Genomic DNA, 21,488 nt, shown 5'->3' on the forward strand with positions numbered 1-21,488 from the left:
ATCTAATGATATTAAATTAACATTTTATTGTTGGAATTTATGATTTTATTTTTATTCTTATCAAGAATTTAACCCAAATTAAGACACTATGAACATGATAGTTGATTTAATCTATCATTACTATATAAATTGAATCAATTAATCTAAACAAATGTCTCTTGGCACGTAACTATTTATCATAAGGAAAGTCTATGTAATATATATGAAAAAATAAAAACTAGTGAAAATATTGACAAGTGATAACATATATAAAAGATCAAATACATAATAAATAAGTTTTAATTAATTTATAATAATAATAATAACGAATTCAAAGTAGTATTACATAATATTTATAAAGATATTATCAAAATATCAAGAATACGATAACTTGATATTTATAAATGTTTACATTTTTATTGTTCTACATATTTAATTATTAATGATTTATTATTCTACTCTCTTTATTTTAGATGTAGCGTGTATAAAAACTCTTTATGAAAGACAAATAATCTCGCGCAATCTTCTTTCCAATTCCACATTAATGATAATCTCCGGTGTGTGAAATCTAACTGCCAACTATCCAACGGTTGATAATCCAACGATTGGATTGCATTCCATTTCCGCCCTGTCCGTCTGTTAATTGTTTTCTCTCTCTCTCTCTCTCTCTCTCTCTCTCTCTCTCTTCTCTGTGCATTTTATTCGTTTACAAACCCTCTTCCAAACAAAGCATTTGAGGTTAGTCATTATTTTGCAACAGCCGGCCACCGCCCAGCCCACCGATCCAATTGTAACAGAAAACCAAGCCACAGAAAGAGTCACAGACACTGAGACCGAAGACACCGGAGTAGAATGCGGTGCCCGTACTGCTCGGCGGCTCAGGGGCGGTGCACCACCACTGCCGCCGGGCGATACATAACGGAGTGCACATCCTGCGGCCGAGTCGTGGAGGAACGCCAGTCCCAATCCCACCATCTCTTCCACCTCCGAGCCCTGGACTCGCCTCTCTGCCTCGTCACCTCCGACCTCCCCACCCTCCCCATCGCCGCCACCGGCGAACAATTCAAAGACAAAGATCAAGAAGAAGAAGAAGAAGAAGAAGATCCGTTCGAACCTACCGGCTTCATCACCGCATTCTCGACCTGGTCGCTCGAACCCTACCCTGTGTTCGCCCAATCTTCCGTATCCTTCGCCGGCCACCTCGCGGAGCTCGAGCGCGTCCTCGAGACCACTTCTTCGTCCTCCTCGTCTTCCTCTGGTCCGTCCGTGGTTGTGGATAATCTGAGGGCCTATCTTCAGATAATCGACGTGTCATCGATTCTCGGATTGGACTACGACATATCGGACCATGCGTTTCAGCTCTTCAGGGACTGTTCCTCGGCTACTTGTTTGAGGAATCGTAGTGTCGAAGCGCTTGCCACTGCTGCTCTTGTGCAGGCCATTCGGGAGGCCCAGGAACCTAGAACCCTCCAGGTACACCATTGTACGTTATACTCGAGTATTGTTTGTGAATTGGTTTTAGGGATTTTTAATGTCATGATGCCACAAGTTGCCTATGCATCATCATTCCCATAATTCAATCACATATCCTTAAATATTTTTTATAATTGAATTAAATTTTCGTGTGAATTATGCCTCTGATTAGGAACCCTATTAATCAACTTAAGCTGACATTTATTTGGAAATAGAATTGAGAAACAAACATGAGAATAATATATGAAATCTCATTTTCAGGGTTGGTGATCAGCTCTTGAAGGGTTAATGAAGAGCTATCAGCCATGAAATTTAGGGAGAAATTAGGAGAAGAGAATAACAAGGTTGAAAATATGGAATTGAAATTCAGTATTTAATTCAGTGCAGAATGATGCTTCTTATACAATTCAAAGAGACTGCCAACACCAATTAAGATTATTCTGGCACTTCTAAGTACCACCAATTTGATAGTATTAGGCGTACTCTCTCCCCCAAGATATGAGTTTTTCACAAAAATAAAACTATCCATTAAAAAATTTCCAAATTAAAATTCTTAACTAAATTATTTCTGAAAATAAAACTCTATTCTCCACATTAGCCTATATAACTCAAAGAGAAAAAATCACTAACACATGAAACAGAAACCACATTTGTGGTTTCACCTTTTGGCTAGAAACCGCAAACCACATCCGTGGTTTTTTAGCCAAAAGGCTAGCAACAGCAGATGTGGTTTCTAGCAACAGGTGGGAGACTGCAAATGTGGTTTCTACCTATTGGCAGAAAGTGCATAGTGGTTTCTGCTTTGTGTGTCAGCAGTTTTTCTATTGAGGTATAATGTTTTTTTTCTCTTCGAGCTAACAATCTAATGTGGTAAATAGAATTTTATTTTGGAAAATAGTTTGGTTGGAGTTTTAGTTTGGAAATTTTTTTAATGGATTGTTTTATTTTTGTGAAAAACCCCAAGGTATATTAGGTTAATTTGAAAGAATTTCATTGCCATTATTGCATACCTTTTAGGATGGATAAAAAGCTACACATAAAAAGCTTTGCTCTTGTTGATTTCCCAAAGATGATTTTTCTCTATGGTTATTTAATGGTTTCCAAATTTGGTTTGAGAAAATGCATTATTATCACCTTGGTTTTTATATTGCAAAAAGACACTATTGAATTGTGATCCTTTTATTAATTTTTCCCACACGGAGACGTTCATGTATATCTTTACCAAGTTGAACCATATGCTAGATAAGAAACTGTTCTGATTCAGAGCAGTAGTCCAATCGCCAACTTGGCTTATGAGTGATTTATTTTCATTGCTACCTATTGAAGGAGGGGGAAAAAAGTCAATTAGTACTGTAGAACCCACCTCTAATTTGAACAGCTTGCTATTTCAGGCATCAACTAAGGTTGTGTTACTTGTGTAAGCATTTGACAACCACCAACATTAGATTATTGTATAATTATTATTGGACTCATAGCAAAAGTTCTGTAATTGTCCAAGTCCCTTTCCCTTTCAAAAATAAAGAAAATAATCTTAAAATTAAAATTAAAAATAAAGAAAGAATTTTTTTCTATTTGCCTTTGTAATCTCAAACATCAATATATTTGACACCTTAACTAGTTTACATGCTTGCTACCTTATTCATTTAAGTTAAGCGGAATGAAAACCAAATATGTAGAATGCAAGTTTAGTAAAAATACAAGTGTGGAATGATGTTATGGTAAAACTTGAAAATCAAGTCATCCCAAGAAAAGAGTAGCTCAATTATTTTAAAAGATAAGTAGATTAATGATGGTGTTATCCATAAAATTAAAGCAAAATGATTAAAATAGAAAAATGCATTTGACATTTTGTGACATTAAGATTTTGTTAAAACTAGAAGAAAAATTTCATAAGATGGCTATAAAACCAACTTTGTTGTATGATACTGAATGTTGAGTGGTGAAACACTAACATGTGCAAAATATGAGCATAACAGAGAAGAAGATATTTGGATCAATGTGCAGCCATACAAGAAGAGATAAAATTAAAAATGAGATTATTTTTAATAAGGTTGAAGTAGATCTTACTAAAAGTAAGATGTTGAGACACAATTAAGATGGTTTGATCGTATGAGAAGAAGACCAATAGAGGCTCATGTAAGGAGAGTGGATGAAATGGAACAAGTTTTTATCAAAATAGAAAGATAAGACCAAGAAAAATTTGGTGGAAGACTTTTTAGGTATATTGTATAATGAGCTATAAGTGCCTTAGAAAAGATGGTCACGAATAAAAATGATTGGGAAGCTAGAATTCATGTAGCTAACCCCACATAGTGGGATTAAGGCTTGATATGTGTTTTTTTTTTCTTTTGCAATGTAGAAAATGGTTCTGTTCCATGTTTATTTAGTAGAATATGCATTCAAGTTTGATGTTGTCTTAATTGCCATCAAATATGAGGAAGATAACAATTATCTTTGTAGTCATACAATCATTCCACGAGAAACACTATATTCTGGATTGATATATGAGAAAGGGAACAATTATTTTTTATATGTTGTATTTCTGAAACAAGCCACTTCTATACCTTATCAACCATTTCTGTGTTCTTTCTATAGGAGGTATTCATCTTTATAGAATTTGATTTAATAAATGCTCTTAAAAATTATTAGCACTTCAGTTACAGCACAGATGGCCTTTACCATTTCAATCTTTCTAACTATGGGCCTGTTTGGTATTGTTGTGCTGTGTTGTGCTTTTATTGTGTTGTATTGTGAAAGTAATGTTGATAAAGTAGTGTTTGGTAACTGAGTGCTTATTAATGGTAAAAGCCAGTAATAAGTGTTTGGTTAATATTTTATTGCTGTGTTGTAGATTTATAAAATGACTAAAAAAAGACAAAGATATTCAAAAATTTATTTTGGAAAGTGGCATAATTATGAGGAAAGACAATTATTATAAAAGTAGATAACCTATTAATAATTTTAGGTTCCATTAAAAGCTGCTGTACTTTTTATAGAGATCTGGGGATCTCTTGCTTCTGCTTAAAAGCAACTTAACCTGTTTTTTAGAAAAAAAAAAAAAGCAGCTGTGTTTTAAAAGCAAATTTATACTTTACCAAATGCTGCTTTTTTTCAAAAAGTTGATAAAAAAGCAGCTTTGCTTAAAAAGCATAGCAATACCAAACAGGCTCTACGTTGATCTTGCAATGTTCCTTCCCCTATTATTATCTTGACATCACCTTGCCACTGTTGATCACTGATAATGTAATTGGTATATTCAGTCATGCTGAAGCATCCTCGTTTGCTATTTCTCTTTTCATATCTGCCAATGGTACTGTTTTTTCATGAATTTAATTTTTTCCAATTTACCCGTTGTACTCTTGTTGAACCTAATCTCAACAACTATATTTTGGCCTAATCCATTTTGTTTGCTTGTCTTCTTTTCAATATTTTGCAACATTTTGTCCAATAGACGGTGATTGCTCTTGCAGCTGTTATGCAACGTTTCTCTTTCAACTTCTGTGGATAACACACAACTCCAAAGAATTCTCCATTTTAATGTCTAAATTGATTATTCAAGCAACTTTCTTATACTATCCCTTTATACAAGTAATTGAATCTAAATAGTGGAACTATTCTATTGAATCTTCACTTTTTTTTACCAATAGCTAAATGGCTTGAAGTGTGTTTATGTGAATTCAATGGTAAGACTTTGTTCCTAAGTCCAAATTATGTTTCTTTTTAATTTTTGCCCCTTTCTTGTCATTTCAGTGGGGTTAGCTGCATGAACTTAACTTTTTAATCATCTCCATCCATGTTGAAGTCTTTAACTAAATTTTCTCTTCTAGTTCTTGTGTTGCAAACTTTTTCCTTTCCATACCATCCAAGCATGTGTCCATCTTTTTTTTTTTCCTCACATTTTCAAACCATCTTAATTATATCTTTTGTTTTTATAGGCGATATTGCCAATCTTATTACGGACAATATAAACAAGAACAAACTGGCTTGCATAAATAGAAAAATAAAATTTGTTTGAAAAATAAAAATTGTTTATGTGAAGTTTGAACTTTGAAGTATTGAAGAAAATGAAGAGATGATACACAGATCTCAGCTCCACTAATTAGAGTTGGAATTTTAAAGAGTTTGTGTGGGGACATCTAACATTGTAATGGTCTGGGTGATAATTTCTTTTGGCTCATATGCATGGTCTAAACTTCTTTGCTATATGCTTTTATTTGTGAATGTTTTTCTTTTTTGTTTTTGTCATGACCTGGATGCAGGCAGACATCCAAGCCCTTGATGCAGCTGATTACTACTACATACAGTTGTTATTGCTATCTTTATTTGTTTTATTTTACTTTCTGGATTGCTATTTCGGCAATAGAGATGGGCTTATATTCAGTAACAGGTAGTTATGCACTAACAACAGTTACATCCTGCTTCCTTTTCCACTACATCACTATCTGTAAGAAGGGCGCTATAAGCCACCTGAGAACTGGTCTGTGGACTAGCATTTGGAATATTGAAGTTCAGCTTCTCTCTTCTCTCTTCAATTCTCTCCCTATTTTATCTCTATTTCTCCTTCTCTTTCAATTCTCCCATCGAAGAACTTACTGTCAAGCTTGGGCTCCTGACAATTTGGTATCGAAGCCACCCGGTTCTCGGCTGTGATTCCGGCGATCCCTAGCAGTTGTCTCCGATCAAAGGCAGTTACATTGGCTGTTTGAGTAAAATCAAAAGAAATTGATTGCGGAAATGTTAGAGGGAACCCGCACAAAGCAAGGTTGGAGACCATGGATTTGGGCTTGTGGCAAACTCAAGAAGATGTCATGACCTTAGGAGCAATAGAAGGGCAATATTGTAATAGTTTTATCATAGTTTGTTAGGAGATATTTTGCAATCTATTAGGAGCACATGAGTGCTGTTAGGAATACGTTAGCAACTAGCTATGCCTTTAAAAGGGCTGCTTGTAAGAGGATGGGTTATCATGTGAAATGAAATTGAATCCCCTTTCTTTCTAATTCTCTCTATTCCTCTCTTGGTTCTCTCTAATTCTCCCTCTCTATCTGCTGATTTCTCTCCCTCCAATTCTATCATTCTGATTTCTCCCCCTAATTCCAATCACAACCCTAGCTCACCCCAGGAATGTGGCAGAAGAATTGAATCGTTGCCAAGAGGAGAACACTGCCACTAACACTACCACTAGAGAAGCTACGCAGTCACTGGAAAAGGAAGTTGCTAACCTCGGCCAAAGGGTGGATGGGCTTTTGAAAATGTTTTCCAAGATGCTCCAAGTCAGCCTGCCGGAAGATTTCCCTCCCAAAACCATTTCAGAGCCAAATCTTGACAAGAGTAGGCACTTCAGAGCCAACCTTGACAAGAGCGGCCATTCCTCCTCATGCTTCCACGTCACAGGAAGATGAGGAACAGCCAGAAATATATCAGGCAGTACAGGTAAAGGGATCTTACCAAAATCACCCACCCACACCTCTAGCTAGGCTTGAAATTCTCATGTTTGAGGGTGTTAAACCAAGGTGGTGGGTTAGGAGGTGTGAAAGGTTTTTCCAACACTATAATGTGGCTGAAGGTCAGAACATAAACCTTGCAGCAGCCTATTTCAATGACATGGCCGATGCATGGTTTCAAGGGTGGAACAAAGTGAGGATTGAGACAAATCGGACAGAATTTGTGGCAGACCTTTGTGATAGGTTTGGTGAGAAATCCATGGCGGAGACAATTGAGGAGGTTCATAAGCTGAAACAGGAAGGATCAGTGATAGAATACCAGATCCGTTTTGAGGAATTGAGGTCCCTAATGTTGAATGCACAACCTGCCTTGACTGAGCAGTATTTTGTTTCTAGATTTATTAGCAGTTTAAAAGATGAATTGAAGCGAATGGTTAAGATGATGCAGCCCGCAACTGTCAAGCAGGCTGCTGAGACGGCAAGATTGCAAAATTTGGCTTTGGAAGCTATTTTCAGGAAGCACAAAACTCAGTCCAAGGGCTATTCGGTAATTGGTCAACTCACTGGAGGAAACCATAGAGCTGCAAACTCAGAAGTACCTAGAGAAAATGTGAATCTTAAGGCTCTTCCTAATCCCAACCCGATTAAGCCATTCACTATGAAACAAAAGAGGCAGCTTGGATTATGTTTTAGGTGTGGAGAAAAGTATGGGCCTGGGCACCAGTGCAAACATCAATTTCTGCAGATAGAGGGACTGAATGAAGGAAAGGATGAAGAAGAAGAGATTCCAGAAGAAATAGAAATTATGGCTGAGAATGTTCAGGAAGCCGAGGGTGGAGAGTTATCCTTGAATACACTAAAAGGTGGTCTAACTAACAAAGTCATTAAGGTGGAAGGACTGGTGGGAAAAAGGAAAACTAATGGTTTTAGTAGATAGTGGCAGTACTTAGTTTTCTGGATGAAAAAATTGCCAAGGAACTGAACTGTAAGGTGAAGACTACTTTTCTCTTATCAGTGACAGTTGCCAATGAAAATAAGATGTACAACAACTCAAGGTGTGTGGAATTTTCGTAGAAAGATGCAAGGACATGAATTCTTTGCTGATTTGTGAATTCTCAAGTTAGGTGATTGGGAGTGGATTGGATGATGACTGTCAGTCCCATCATCTTTGATTTCCATAAGTTGGAGGTAACCTTCGAAATAGAAGGGAGGAAATTGACTTTTGTGGGGAGCATGGATAAGGGGATTTGTAAGTTGATTTCAGGAAAGAAGCTGTAGAAATTTTTCAAGACTAAAGTCGGAGGCTCAGCTATTTTCTGAGCAAGCTAATGAAGTGGAAAGCTTTTCTAAGGCAGAAAATTGGGAGCAGTCAACTGCAAAAGGAGGATATCCCATGACAGTCAGCAATGCTGCACTCCAGTCCATTTCTGAGGTAAAACCTCTTGACTCTTTACAATTATTATTGGTTGAATTTAAGGACTTGTTTGCTGAGCCTACAAACCTACCCCCACAAAGACCCTTTGCTCATGCTATTAATTTGAAAACCAACACTGAACCAATCAATGTTTGTTCCTCTCGATATCCTCCTATTCAAAAAGCTGAAATTGAGAAATTAGTTAAGGAAATGTTGGCTAGTTCCATTATACAGCCTAGTTATAGCCCTTTTGCATCACCCATTCTCCTTGTTAAAAAGAAGGATGGAGCTTGGAGATTTTGCGTTACCTATCGCCAATTTAATGCCTGTCACAACTTATGGGTAGTTAGAAGGACATTATTGTAATAAGGTTGTAGTAGTTAGTATGAGGTATTTTGTGAGTTGCTAGGAGCACATGGGTGCTATTTTTCAAATTTCATTTACTATTGAATAGCTTATAAATAGGCCCTAAAATGTAGAGAAAGGCATGATGAAAGAGTAGATTCTTATCTCCCTAATTCTCTCTCCCTCTCGTTTCCTCTCTAATCTCTCTCTCACTCTCTTTTGATTTCTCTCTCCCTCCTTTAATTCTATCATTCAGTTTCTCTCCTTAATTCCAATCACAACCCTAGGTAACCCCAGGAATATGACAAATGGTATCAGAGCTGGTTCTTCCTCGGCTGTGATTTTTGATAAATTCATATCAGCTTGGTTCGAAATCGAGAAGGCACAAGCAGATCTTGGCTTGAACTTGTAGGTGGAGTCCATTATGAGAAGCAGATCCCTCTGATTCCTTTGCTCATTGATTTCCGAACCTTAGGCGATAGAAATCGATCAATTGTTAGGCAATCCTTAGCGGCAACGGAATTAATTGAACTTTTAAGAGGCGATTCCAGAAATAGCAGAGAGTTGACGGAGCGAGGATCCAACTTGGTTATTGATCTCCAACGGTGATTGATGTTAGCGATTAGGTGAAGCAATTCTAGTAAATTATGAAACCAAGCCAATGGTCGTGAATCGTGGTCGGTGATTGGGTGAGAAGGAGGAGTCGGGGGAAGCGATTGTTGAATCTGCAGCAATTGCGAGTAGAGCAGATTCCAGCCAGTGGCAGCAGAGATGGTGGTGTTCGACGGTGCTTTCGGAGATGCCTAGAGCAGCTCCGGTTGATCAGAACTTGCAGGCAAATTAAACCTCCTTAATTCCAACAGGCCTGGTGATTGTCGATACTTCAAGCGAGTAAAATTCAGTGGATATTTGAAGCAGAGGTGACTGAGGCGAGAAGGAACAACATCAACGATTCTTAGCGAGTTGTGAAGATTGTCGGTGATTGGGCAAGAAGAACGAATTGAAGCAGATCCAAATTTGAGTGGATTCAGTGAGGTGAAGTAGGAGGTTAAGCGGAATTCAGATTGAGAAACGGATTGGAGCGAATGGCCCGAATTTGGAAGGTGAATTCAAAGCCATTGATTGGAGACGGAAGTGAACAAGCAAGGCCGGGACAATCGTGCATCTGTAGCAATCGCGAGCAATTGCAAGCAACTCCAGCAATCGGCAATTGTTGTAGAACTTGGAACGAATTGAACTCGGGTCAATTCAGTTCCAGTGATTTCGACGAAGAATTGCCTCTCGGCTTGAAAATCTAGGAGGTATTGATCGGTCAAGGAAGGTGTGCACGTGACCAAGTCTGCGATGGGCGATTACTAGCAGTGTTTCCGATCTAAGCTTGAAGGAATTCTGGATCAGATTGCTAGTAGCGACAGGAGCAACAGATTTTGGCTACTGGAGTTGCAATTCAAGAAGGCGATTCACCTTAATTGCAACACAGTAGCTGAGATCCAGAATCAAAGCATGTCTAAAGCAACTAACCCAAGAGGCGAGTTCCTTTGATCAGTTATATACTTGGAATTGAGATGCAGCGGAGGCGTGGTGGTTTAGGCGATACAGGCTTAAGTGGATCTTGAGTGGGGGCGAGAAGTGCCGCCACTGTATGTGACTGAGTTGCGACGACAGGTGCGATCGAAAACGGTCTAGAGGAGAATTCTGCAAGCAGCGATTCTCAATTGACTTGATTTCAATTGTGATTCTCAACTCAAATTGGGAAGTGGTGAGAAGTGAAACTACGCAATTAGAGCCATTGCAATCAAGAGGACAGATTGGGAAGTGGTGAGAAGTGAAACTGCGCAATTAAAACCATTGCAGGGCTGAATTAGATTTCGGGGATTAAGGATTGCTGACTTTTAATACAAGGAGGAGTTTCCAAAGGGATCCTTAGAGGCTGATCAAGAGGTTGTTACAAGGTGCAATTTCAAGAAATTGAACTGAAGAGATGGCCGAAGGACTAATTGCTGCAACAAAGGAAATTAAGGACCTCCGTAGGCAGCTGAACCATTTGTTGATCCTGTATTCACATAAATTTCAGATTGCTAATCGGACTTTATCAACCTCAATTCCAAGTGTTGATTTGCCCACTATTGCTCCATTGGCTATTCCGGTGTCTGACAAGGATAGGCCAAAATGGTGGATCCGGTAATGTGAACGGGTGTTCTACAAACACCAAGTAGCTGAAAAGGAGAAAGTAAAAATGGTTGTAGCTAATCTGAGTGGAATTCCATACGTGTGGTTCCAGAATTGGAGCTGGGGAAGGGTGGAATTGAGTTGGCCGCAGTTTGTAATTGGCTTGTGTAATCGATTTGGAGAAAGGACCAAAACTTATATTATCAATGGAGCTTCTAAGGCTATTAAGCTGGAGATGCAAGAAGCTGGTGAGGAAGAAAAAGAAGCGGAAGAAGGGATTGAAGAATTGGGGGATGGCAGTCCAATGGTTGGCAACATCTCAAGCACCCCCACTGATACTGAGAATTCAGATGCTAAAACCCTCAATATAACACCGTTGGAGGAGGTAACTGTTGAGAATGAAGCTAAGATGTTTGCTAGCAATTTGGGAGCCAAAGATCTTGGAGTGGAAACGACCACTACAGCCTTAGATTGTAGAGATCTTAAATCTATTTCTATTGAAGGAATAGGAATGGAAGGAGTTGCTAAATTACCCACTATGGATCAGGTAACTCCAACTGAGAAATCATTCAATTGGGAGGAAACTTGTGCCTTAATTGAAGTGGATAACCAATGGAGGGCAGTTCAAAAATGGTTAGAGGTTAAGGGAGGATGCTTGCATGAAATTGATTACATTAAAACCTTCCAGCAATATGTTTATGATTTAGAGCAATGGAGGATGCAAAAGGATAAAGTGAAACAAGATGAAAGGAAGAAAAGGAAAGGATTCTTTGTTGAAGGGACCGAGACCTTTGTTGTTTTGCTTACTCATGTTTCCATTGGTGTGGCAGCAAGACACACTGTTGTTGCTGCTGAGGAGAAAGAAAAAAGAAAGCAAAAGATATGGTAAAAACAAGATAAAAAGAAGGAAAAGCAAAGAAGAAACCAATGGGTGAAGACAAGCATTGGATGAAGAAACAATGGCTTGGTTGTAATAAATTTCTTGGGGACAAGAAACCTTTCAAGGGGAGAGAAATGTCACAACTCATGGGTAGTTAGAAGGGCATTATTGTAATAAGGTTGTAGTAGTTAGTATGAGGTATTTTGTGAGTTGTTAGGAGCACATGGGTGCTATTTTCCAGATTTCATTTACTATTGAATAGCTTATAAATAGGCCCTAAAATGTAGAGAAAGGCATGTTGATGAAAGAGTAGATTCTTATCTCCCTAATTCTCTCTCCCTCTCGTTTCCTCTCTAATCTCTCTCTCACTCTCTTTTGATTTCTCTCTCCCTCCTTTAATTCTATCATTCAGTTTCTCTCCCTAATTCCAATCACAACCCTAGGTAACCCTAGGAATGTGACAATGCCATTACCATCAAGGATAAATTTCCTATACCAATCATTAAAGATCTCCCTGATGAACTAAAAGGAGCTATCGTCTTTTAAAAACTAGACCTAAGGGTAGGTTAACACCAAATAAGAATGAAACATGCGGACATACCAAAAACAACTTTTAGAACCCATGAAGGCCTATATGAATTCAAAGTCCCGTCTTTTGGTTTGACCAGTGCCCCTACCACCTTTCAATCTCTTATGAATCATATCTTCAGTCCTTACCTATGCGATTTCATCCCTGTATTTTTTGGTGATATCCTCATTTATAGCCAAACCTTTGACTAGCACCTTTTTCATCTTAGGACAACATCTGAAGTCCTTAGATCCAACCAATTGTATGTAAACCAGTCCAAGTGTACCTCTGCCACAAGACAAGTGGAGTATTTGGGGTATGTTATTTTCGGTGCAAGAGTAAGTACAGATCCCAAGAAAATTGTTGCAGTGCTTGGTTGGCCTAGACCAACTACAATTAAGGTTTTGAAGGGATTTCTGGGATTGACAGAATACTATAAAAGGTTCATTAAGAATTATGGAGTTTATCAGCAAACCTTTAACGAAATTGCTTCATTTGCTTAAGAAAGATGGGTTTCAGTGGAATCCTCAAGCAGATACAACCTTTTTTCAGTTGAAACAGGTTATGACACAGGCTCCGGTGTTGGTACTTGACTTTACCAAACCTTTTGTGTTGGAGACAGATGCTAGTGACAAAGGAGTAGGTGCAGTCCTAATGCAAGAAGGTAAACCACTAGCTTTCATTAGTTATGCTCTTGCACCTAAACATTTAGGCCTAAAGTGTGTATGATAAGGAATTGATTGTGGTCCTAGTGGCTGTGGAAAAATGGTGGCACTATCTAGAGAGCAGTCAGTTTATCATCAAAATTGACCATGAGAATTTGATGTTTCTCATGCAACAAAAACTTAATACGCAGCTGCGAAGAAAAGATATGTCAAAACTCTTAGGCCTTGACTATGTGATTCAATACTGCCAAGGTAAAGAGAATGTGGCAGCAGATGCCTTGTCCAGGCAAGTGGAAAATGGGATCTATAATGCTATTATTCCAATGGTATGAGAGAAATTACTAATAGTTATGAAGTTGCAAGGTGGACTCAAGACATTTGGTTTGGCCTGATTATCAGTTAGCCCTAGTAGTAAACCTGGGCATACTTTATCTAATGGAATAATCAGGTTTAAGGGAAGCATGGTTATAGGTGACAATGAGTAATTTAAAAGGCAAATACTACAGTCTTTACATAGCTCACCGCTTGGAGGACATTCAAGTATAAGGACCACCTATCATAAGGTTAGGCAATTGTTTTATTGACCTAATCTCAAGAAAATTGTTACAGGATATGTGATTGCCTGTGAAATATGTCAACGTTGCAAGCATGAACAGGTGGCTTATCCTAGACTATTGCGGCCATTGGACATTCCAAGTCAGGCTTGGGTTGGGATTTCCATGGATTTCATTGAGAGACTACCTAAATCAAAAGGAAAAGATGTGATTTTAGTGAAAGTAGACAGACTATCCAAATTTGCTCATTTTTTTAGCCTTTCCCACCCATTTATTGCACAAGAAGTGGCAAGAGTATTTCTAGATTTTGTGGTCAAGCTTCAGGGGGTGCCATGGTCTATAGTTTTTGATGGAGACAAGGTTTTCACAAGTGATTTTTGGCAGGAACTCTTTAAAAGTTTGGGGATAGGTCTTCACATGTCAACAACCTATCATCCTAAAACAAATGGATAAACTGAGGGAATCAACCAATATGTGGAAGCCTATTTGAGATGTATTTGTTTCATAAAACCAAGGACTTGGCGTAAATGGTTATCCCTTGCCCAATGGTGGTACAATTCTAGTCATCACAACTCAATAAAAATGTCTCCCTTTGAGGCTCTTTTTGGTTTTAAACCCCCACATTTACCTGCCATTGTGGATTTTACTCCTACAATTGCAAGGGTGAACCAATATTTGCAGCAGAGGCAAGAAATGCTAGGGTTGCTTAAACAGGAATTGGCCAAGGCCCAAAACAGAATGAAACAGTATGCAGATTGGAGAAGAAGTGATAGGAAATTCGTGGTGGGACATTTGGTCTACCTTAAGGTCAACAATGCCCAATAGAAGTCTTTTTCTCCTTCTCCAATCTCTAAACTCAATCCCAAATATTATGGCCCTTTCCCAATAATAGCGAAGGTGGGTCTTGTTGCTTACAGATTACAATTACCAGACAACACTACTGTACATCAAGTTTTCCATGTTTCCCTACTCAAGAAAACAATTGGTTCCAAGAATGTTCCTATCCCTGATTTGCCCCCTCTACTTGATAACCACCAGGCTGAGATTGAGCCTTTGGCTATCTTGGACAAATGGGTGATTATAAGGATGCTCTACACCTTACTCAAGGTGCTAGTTCGATGGTCTCATTTGCATCCGAATCATATTACTTGGGAGTACTTATTGGACTTGCTTACTCAGTTTCCTCAGGTTATTCACTTGCTTTGATTCTAGAGGACAAGAAAGGTTTAAGCAGGGAGGGAATGTCGTGACCTAGATGCAGGCAGACATCCAGGCCCTTGATGCAGTAAATTACTACTACTTACAGTTGTTATTGCTATTTTTATTTGTTTTATTTTATTTTCTAGATTGCTATTTTGGCAGTAGAGATAGGCTTATATTCAGTAACAGGCAGTTATGCACTAACAGCAGTTGCATCCCACTTCCTTTTCCACTACATCACTATCTGTAAAAGGGGCTACACAAGCCACCTGAGAATTGGTTTGTGGACTATCATTTGGAATATTGAAGTTCAGTTTCTATCTTCTCTCTTCAATTCTCTTCTAATTTTCACTCTTTTTCAATTCTCTCATCGAAGAACTTAGGGTGTGTTTGATTGCATTTAGTTGGAAAAGAAAACATTTTTCAACTTACATGGAAAACATAAACCACCACCCCCTTAGAATCAATTTTCCATGGAAAATAAGACAAAACATGTTTTAATGGGTTGTACCATGAAATTCAATTCCATGAAAAATGTAGTGTGTCAAACAGCAAAGATGGAATTCAATTCCTCGAATGTGACATTTTCCATGGAATTTTCATGCTATCAAACATACCCTTACAGTTAGGCTCGGGTTCCTTGCAGTTTTTTTTTTTTTTTGCACAGTGAATGTTATTCACCAGGATCAACTGAGTTTTAAACATCTTAGACCTAACATCTTCTTTACTATATCAGGAAATCTCACTTGCTGCCAATTTGCCCCAAAAAGAGATTGGGAAGTATATCAAGATATTAGGAGAAGCTTTACAACTAAGTCAGCCAATTAACAGCAATTCCATAACAGTACATATGCCAAGGTTTTGCACGCTTCTCCAGCTGAACAAATCTGCTCAGGTACATTCAACCTGCTCTCATGATGTACAATTAACACCTGGTACGGGTGTTTTTTATATTCTGAATAATTTTTTCTTTTTAAGTGCTTTTTTTTTTTTTTTTAAATAGGATAGCATCAAGTGATGCAACTCTTATGCAAAGGTTCAGATAATTTCTTGCTATTTGTTATCCATTATGTAGAATCTTAAGAATATTTATGAAAAGCTGCTATGTGGACTTTATGTTCAAAGGATGCAAAGCTCCAGATACGTCAAAGATCCTAGTTCTCTCAGAGAATTAGCCTTTCCCAATGTAGTTAAGAAGTAGAAAACTGGTATAGTTTTTTTTCTATTTTATAATTTTCTCTACTGTTTAGGGTTTCTTGTTCAGAACGCATTAAAGAGATTGCACAGCTTGGAGCACCATTCTTTTGTTTTTCTGCTTAATCTGTAAATGCACCAGAACTTTCAGGAGATAACTCTCTCAGAAACTCACTTCCCAATTGAGAAGCTGTGACCATTTCCTTGTCTGCTGTTTCTTTCTTTTCTTTTCTTTTTGTTTTTTTAATATGCTACTTAAACAAAGTAATTGTAGTCACAACTTTTGCCTGATAACTCTTTCAGGAGCTTGCTACTCACATTGGAGAAGTTGTGATCAATAAATGCTTCTGCACTAGGAGAAACCCCATTAGCATATCAGCAGCTGCTATTTATTTGGCTTGCCAACTTGAAGACAAAAGAAAGACCCAGGCCGAAATTTGTAAGGTGACTGGACTCACTGAGGTCACTTTACGCAAGGTTTACAAGGAGCTCCTGGAGAATTGGGACGATCTGCTGCCAAAAAATTATACTCCAGCTGTCCCTCCAGAGAAAGCATTTCCAACAACCTCAATTGCCTCTGGTCGTTCTTCAACTCCTAGGATTGACACAATTGATGTAACTTCCTTGGACAAAGACAAGCTGCTTGAAATTAAGCCTACAAACCCAAATGAATTTTCAGACCCGTTTCTTCAGACAGGGTCCAAAGAGGAACCTGACAGCAAAGCCAATATTCAGATAATTCATTCAGTGCAGGTGAATCCGGCGCCAAGTTTTTGGCAGGCTCAGCATCCGTTTGGGGCTTCTGGAATAATAACAGGAGAGAAAAATATCATCAGCCAAGAAATGGATATGGATCCACAGCCTAATAATGCTCAAGAGTTGGAGGAGGCAGATAAAGATGCAAAGCCTGCTGCCAGTTCTCTGAAGCTGGGCCAGTTTTCGACATCCATGGCTCCAGGTACAAGTTCCATTGCTTGGGCAGTCAATCTCCAGCTTTGTCTAGCTCACCTTCATCTCTTGGACTTGTGCAGCAAAATTATGGAGCCAGGAATAAAACTGAATGCGATCCTCACGGGGATACTTGTTAGATTTTACTTCTCTTCTTTCTGTTGTTGTAGATAGAAGAAACAAAACATCTGGAACCATAATTTTGCTGCGGCTGCTGTTTGTATTTAGTTCTTGTGTCCCTGTGATGTGAATGATGAAAGGTCTTGTATGGGTGGTGGGTTGAAGGGTTTGGATTGCTTTGTTGTTCTTGTTTTCCCTTCCCATGGGGTGTGAAGTGAACGGAAACTAGTTGAATGAAGCTCCACTCACTATATCTCAGGCCTTAAAAGGTTCATTTTCGTTTTCTAACTTGAGGTTACACTCATTTTAGTAAGAGGAACTGTGATAGTTTTTCATGGCAGTATCTGTATCATGAGCTCTTTCATTTCATGTGTTGACCTTTGGTGCTTATTTTTATTTGTGTTTGTGTTTTGTTATTTTGTTTTGCTAAAAATATCGTATATTTTATAAGATGAGTAAATATGTTGATAAAAACATTATTATTTTTTGTATTTTTAGTAAATCAAGAGGACGAGGTTGGTGTTGGCTGTACCCTGATCATTTTTAATTTCAATTTTCATCTTTATAATTAAAAGAAAATATAAATTTTAATTTTAAATATTGAACCAAATGTCACTGTAATTTGAAACTGAATTTCATAAACTTAAATAAACAAATTTTATAGATAAAAAATGCCACAAATTTTTTTTTTCTCATCCCTTTCTCACTTTAATGATATTTTAAAAAAATAAGGGAAAACAAAATTTTAATTTTAGATTTATTCCAAATATAAGTTTGTAAAATTTAATTAAATTCTGTGTATTTAATTTATGTCATACAGAACATTAAAAAAATGGTAAAAATAAGTTAGCTCTTCCAACCTAATTAAATGGCATATAAAAAACATAATTATTTGGTTGAGTTGAAGAATGAAGAGTGTGTGGATGAAAACAAATAAAACATTATTTTGATGCGTGGTTCGTCTTTCTGTAAACTGAAAATAATGAAGTTTAAGTTGCCCTTTTTTTATCATTTTTAATTCGTTTTGAATTTTTAGTTTTTTTAAATATTAAAAATATATTTACTTTATTATTTTCAAAAAAAATTAAAATAAAAAAACACTCAAAACAACATTTGCCAAAACACGTCGAAAACATCAAAACAAGAAAAAAGCTCCCCCCCCCACCATCCAATCTCACATCTCTCTCCACCATCACCCCCAATCAATATCATAGATTTCTCATCCCTCACCGTTCGATCTTGCTAATTTTGTCTCATCTATCATTTCTTCTCTCGTTTATCCTCTTTTCTTTTTTTTCTCCTATTAGTTTTTGGGTATGTTAGTCAATAGACTCTTGAGTATAGGGTGGTTGTCTCTGATCGTTATAAACCATCGGTCACGATGGCCGATGACAATTGACAGTGAGTATATAAGTGGGTGGGTTGAACATTTAAACTTAGATCTAAGAAGATCTAGCCGTTAGATCTTATTGGTTTTTGGGTATGTTGGCTTGATGGGCCTTTGAATGTCAGATGATTGCCTTTGATTGTTGAAAACCATCGGGCATGATAGGCGATGGCAATTGGCAATGCATTTTTCACTTGTGGTCGAAAATAAAAAATTAAATCTACGAAAATTCAACCGTTAAATTTAATCCATTTTTGTGTATGTGTTAACCCTCTTGACTTGGAGTTTCTAATGATAGGCTTTGATCATGTGAATCTCCAGCTAGTGATGGTTGCCAGAGATAGAGAATATGCAAATAGGGTTGGCAATGGTTCGGCTTGGTTTCGGTTTTTGCCAAAACCATAATCAAGCCAAACTTAAATTACTAAAACCAAAACCAAACCATTATCCATTTGGTTTTAAAAAGTTAAAACCATAACCAAACCATTCGGTTTCAGTTTGGTTTCGGTTTAACCATGATTTTTTTAGTTTAATCCATATCAACAAACAAAGACAAATAGCATTCATAAATTTTTTTAATAATTTCACAACAAACAAAGATAAATTCTAATAAAGTTACCTTATTCTTGCATAAAGTTACAAAACTTATTGGATATAAAATTACATTTCCAAACCTACAATTGTTAAGGTCAATAAATTAATACGTGCATAATTAAATTGTAATTTAAACTAAAAAAAAATTAGCTACGAAAGTTAATACCTTCATCAACAACATTAATATATTATTCGTAAATTGATGCATATCCATCTGAAATGAATGAGCCAACTCCATCTAACAAAATTATAAATATAAAAAATAAATTAATATGAAGAGAGATGAAGCAAAGAGCGAGAGGCAACGAGGGTGAGAGAGATCGAGGGCGAGCGAGAGCAAGAGGGGCCAATCCCTAGCGAGAGCAAGAGAGATGCAGAGAGTGAGGGCGATTGGCGAGCTCGCGCGGATGAGCAAGAGAAATGAGGCAGAAAGGGTGAGAGAGATTCAGGGCAAGCGAGAGCAGGGGCCAAGCCCTAGCGAGAGCAAGAGAGATCCAGCGAGGGTGAGCAAGAGCAAAAGACATGCAGAGAGCAAGGGCGAGAACGGGCGGATGAGCGAGAGGAAGGAGAAGAGAATGGGATAAGGGTTTGCAAGCAAGGCAATTGGGCTGGGGTGGGCTAGTCTCAGGTGGGCTGGGCTCAGGTCGACGGGGTTGTATATAATATATATTATATATACATATTATACATATTATATTATATAATATATTATATACATTCGGTTTGGTTCGGTTACCCACCATTCGGTTCGGTTTCAGTTCAGGTTTTGATTTGGTTTTAGTAAAAATTATAACCAAACCATACCCATTGAAACAGTGTTCGATTTTTTCCCGAACCAAACCATTACCCAGTCAAACGGTTTTTAACCGCATTGACCGGTTCAGTTTCGGTTCGATTCCCCACGGTTTCGGTTGCAATTGCCATCCCTAGATGCAAGGCATCGAAGAAGAAGAAGAAAATAAAAAAAAAAAAGAAATTTATTATTAAATTAAAAAATTATATATTTATTTAAAATTTAAAAAATATAATACGTCTATATTATAATTAAAAATATAGAATAACATATAATATATTATTAAGTGTATAATTTAATATAAATTATTGTTAAGAGGTATGTTAATAATTTATTAATTAAATTTATTGTTTTATTTTAATAATAGGATTTTATTAAAATAATTAATTTTATTATTTAATAGTTAAATTTATTAAATAAAATATCATAAAATAATTTTTTTATAAAATTTTAATAAGAATATATTTTTTAATTTTTTTTTAACATCCCACGTCGAACAATAGAAAGGATCGAAACAATTTACTCTGATAGGCTTACGCAAGGGGTCACCTATCCTTAAGTTTTCTTATCTCAAACGTGCTTAATCCGATAGTTCTTTACTTACATTAAACCAAAAAGATATTCAGCTAATATTGTTTCATTTCTTACTTATTCTGGATATATATTACCATTTTTTAGATTATTGGTGTATTATATTTTTTAACATCCCATTATTATTATTTTAAAAAATAAAATACCAAAGTTACGCAATTTTTATAATATTATTATTTACGAAACTAATGGCAACATGGGTGAAAATAAAAATCAATATAACCAAATAAGATTAATTAACATTTCTTTGTATATAAACAAGAATAATTGTTCTCAAGGCATATAAATCAAGCAGTCAGACAAGTGATATGGTGGGTTTGCATCGATGAGTCGTGAGTTTGATTCTCATTTTGCCTAACGAAACAAAATCTCACACCTGCGATTTAACTGCTTTATAAAAATTGAGAGTACAAACGACGAGAACCACACAAGAATGATTATTCAACTAATTACTTTTGAACGTTACAAACTTGTTTCTAAATATTGATAAAGCAAATATTTCTCTTAATCTTAAAAATTATTTCATATTTTTAATGTTAATTTTTTCAAAATATCTATGGACTCGCTTAGAAAAAAAAAAAAAATTAAGATTGGGTTTTTGTTGTTTTCAAGTTATTTTTAATTTTTTAAGATAATAAAAATATGTTTACTTTGTTATTTTCAAAAATATAAAAAAAAATTATAAAAGAAATCCAAAACAATAAGTTTGCGTTCTTTTTATATTTTTAATTTTTAATTTTAATTTTTAAATTCATTTTTAATTTTCTGTTTTGATAGTCTAATTTTAAAAAACTAAAAAAGTGTTATTTTTGTTATTTTTAAAAATTATTTCTTAAAATAAAAAATTAGAAAACGAGTTTACTTTAAAATTTTAAGAAAAATTATTTTATAATATTTTATTCAATGAATTTGATTATTAAATGATAAATTAATTATTTTTAATAAAATTTTACTATTAAAATAAAATAATAAATTTGATTAATAAATATGCATAATATTTGTAATATACTTAATAATATACTATATGATATTCTATATTTTTAATTATAATATAGATATACTATATTTTTTAATTTTTAAATAAATATATAATTTTATTTTTAAAATTTAAGAATATTTTTTTTACTTTTTTAATTTTTTTTCATTTTATTTTTTAGAATCAAAATATAA

The 21,488-nt window shown here is 36.2% G+C and overlaps 1 protein-coding gene across 1 annotated transcript; it reads left to right on the top strand.

Moving 5' to 3' along the window:
* Positions 1 to 556: 556 nt before the first annotated feature.
* LOC127804595 (plant-specific TFIIB-related protein 1) lies at positions 557 to 17,293 on the top strand. Its single transcript, XM_052341469.1, has 3 exons — positions 557 to 1,452; positions 15,428 to 15,586; positions 16,189 to 17,293. Exons 1-3 carry the CDS (start codon positions 832 to 834, stop codon positions 17,005 to 17,007), a joined length of 1,599 nt encoding a protein of 532 aa, XP_052197429.1. The 5' UTR covers positions 557 to 831; the 3' UTR covers positions 17,008 to 17,293.
* The last annotated feature ends 4,195 nt before the right edge of the window (positions 17,294 to 21,488 follow it).

This window comes from Diospyros lotus, chromosome 6 (assembly GCF_014633365.1).
Source record: "Diospyros lotus cultivar Yz01 chromosome 6, ASM1463336v1, whole genome shotgun sequence".
Lineage (NCBI taxonomy): Eukaryota > Viridiplantae > Streptophyta > Magnoliopsida > Ericales > Ebenaceae > Diospyros > Diospyros lotus.

What these genes read in the sequence shown, in the direction of transcription:
- LOC127804595 (XM_052341469.1), top strand. Translation starts at nt 832, where the DNA reads ATGCGGTGCCCGTACTGCTCGGCGGCTCAGGGGCGGTGCACCACCACT. An exon ending in AGGAACCTAGAACCCTCCAG is followed by an intron (nt 1,453 to 15,427) that starts GTACACCATTGT and finishes TTACTATATCAG; the next exon opens with GAAATCTCACTTGCTGCCAA. An exon ending in AGCTGAACAAATCTGCTCAG is followed by an intron (nt 15,587 to 16,188) that starts GTACATTCAACC and finishes TAACTCTTTCAG; the next exon opens with GAGCTTGCTACTCACATTGG.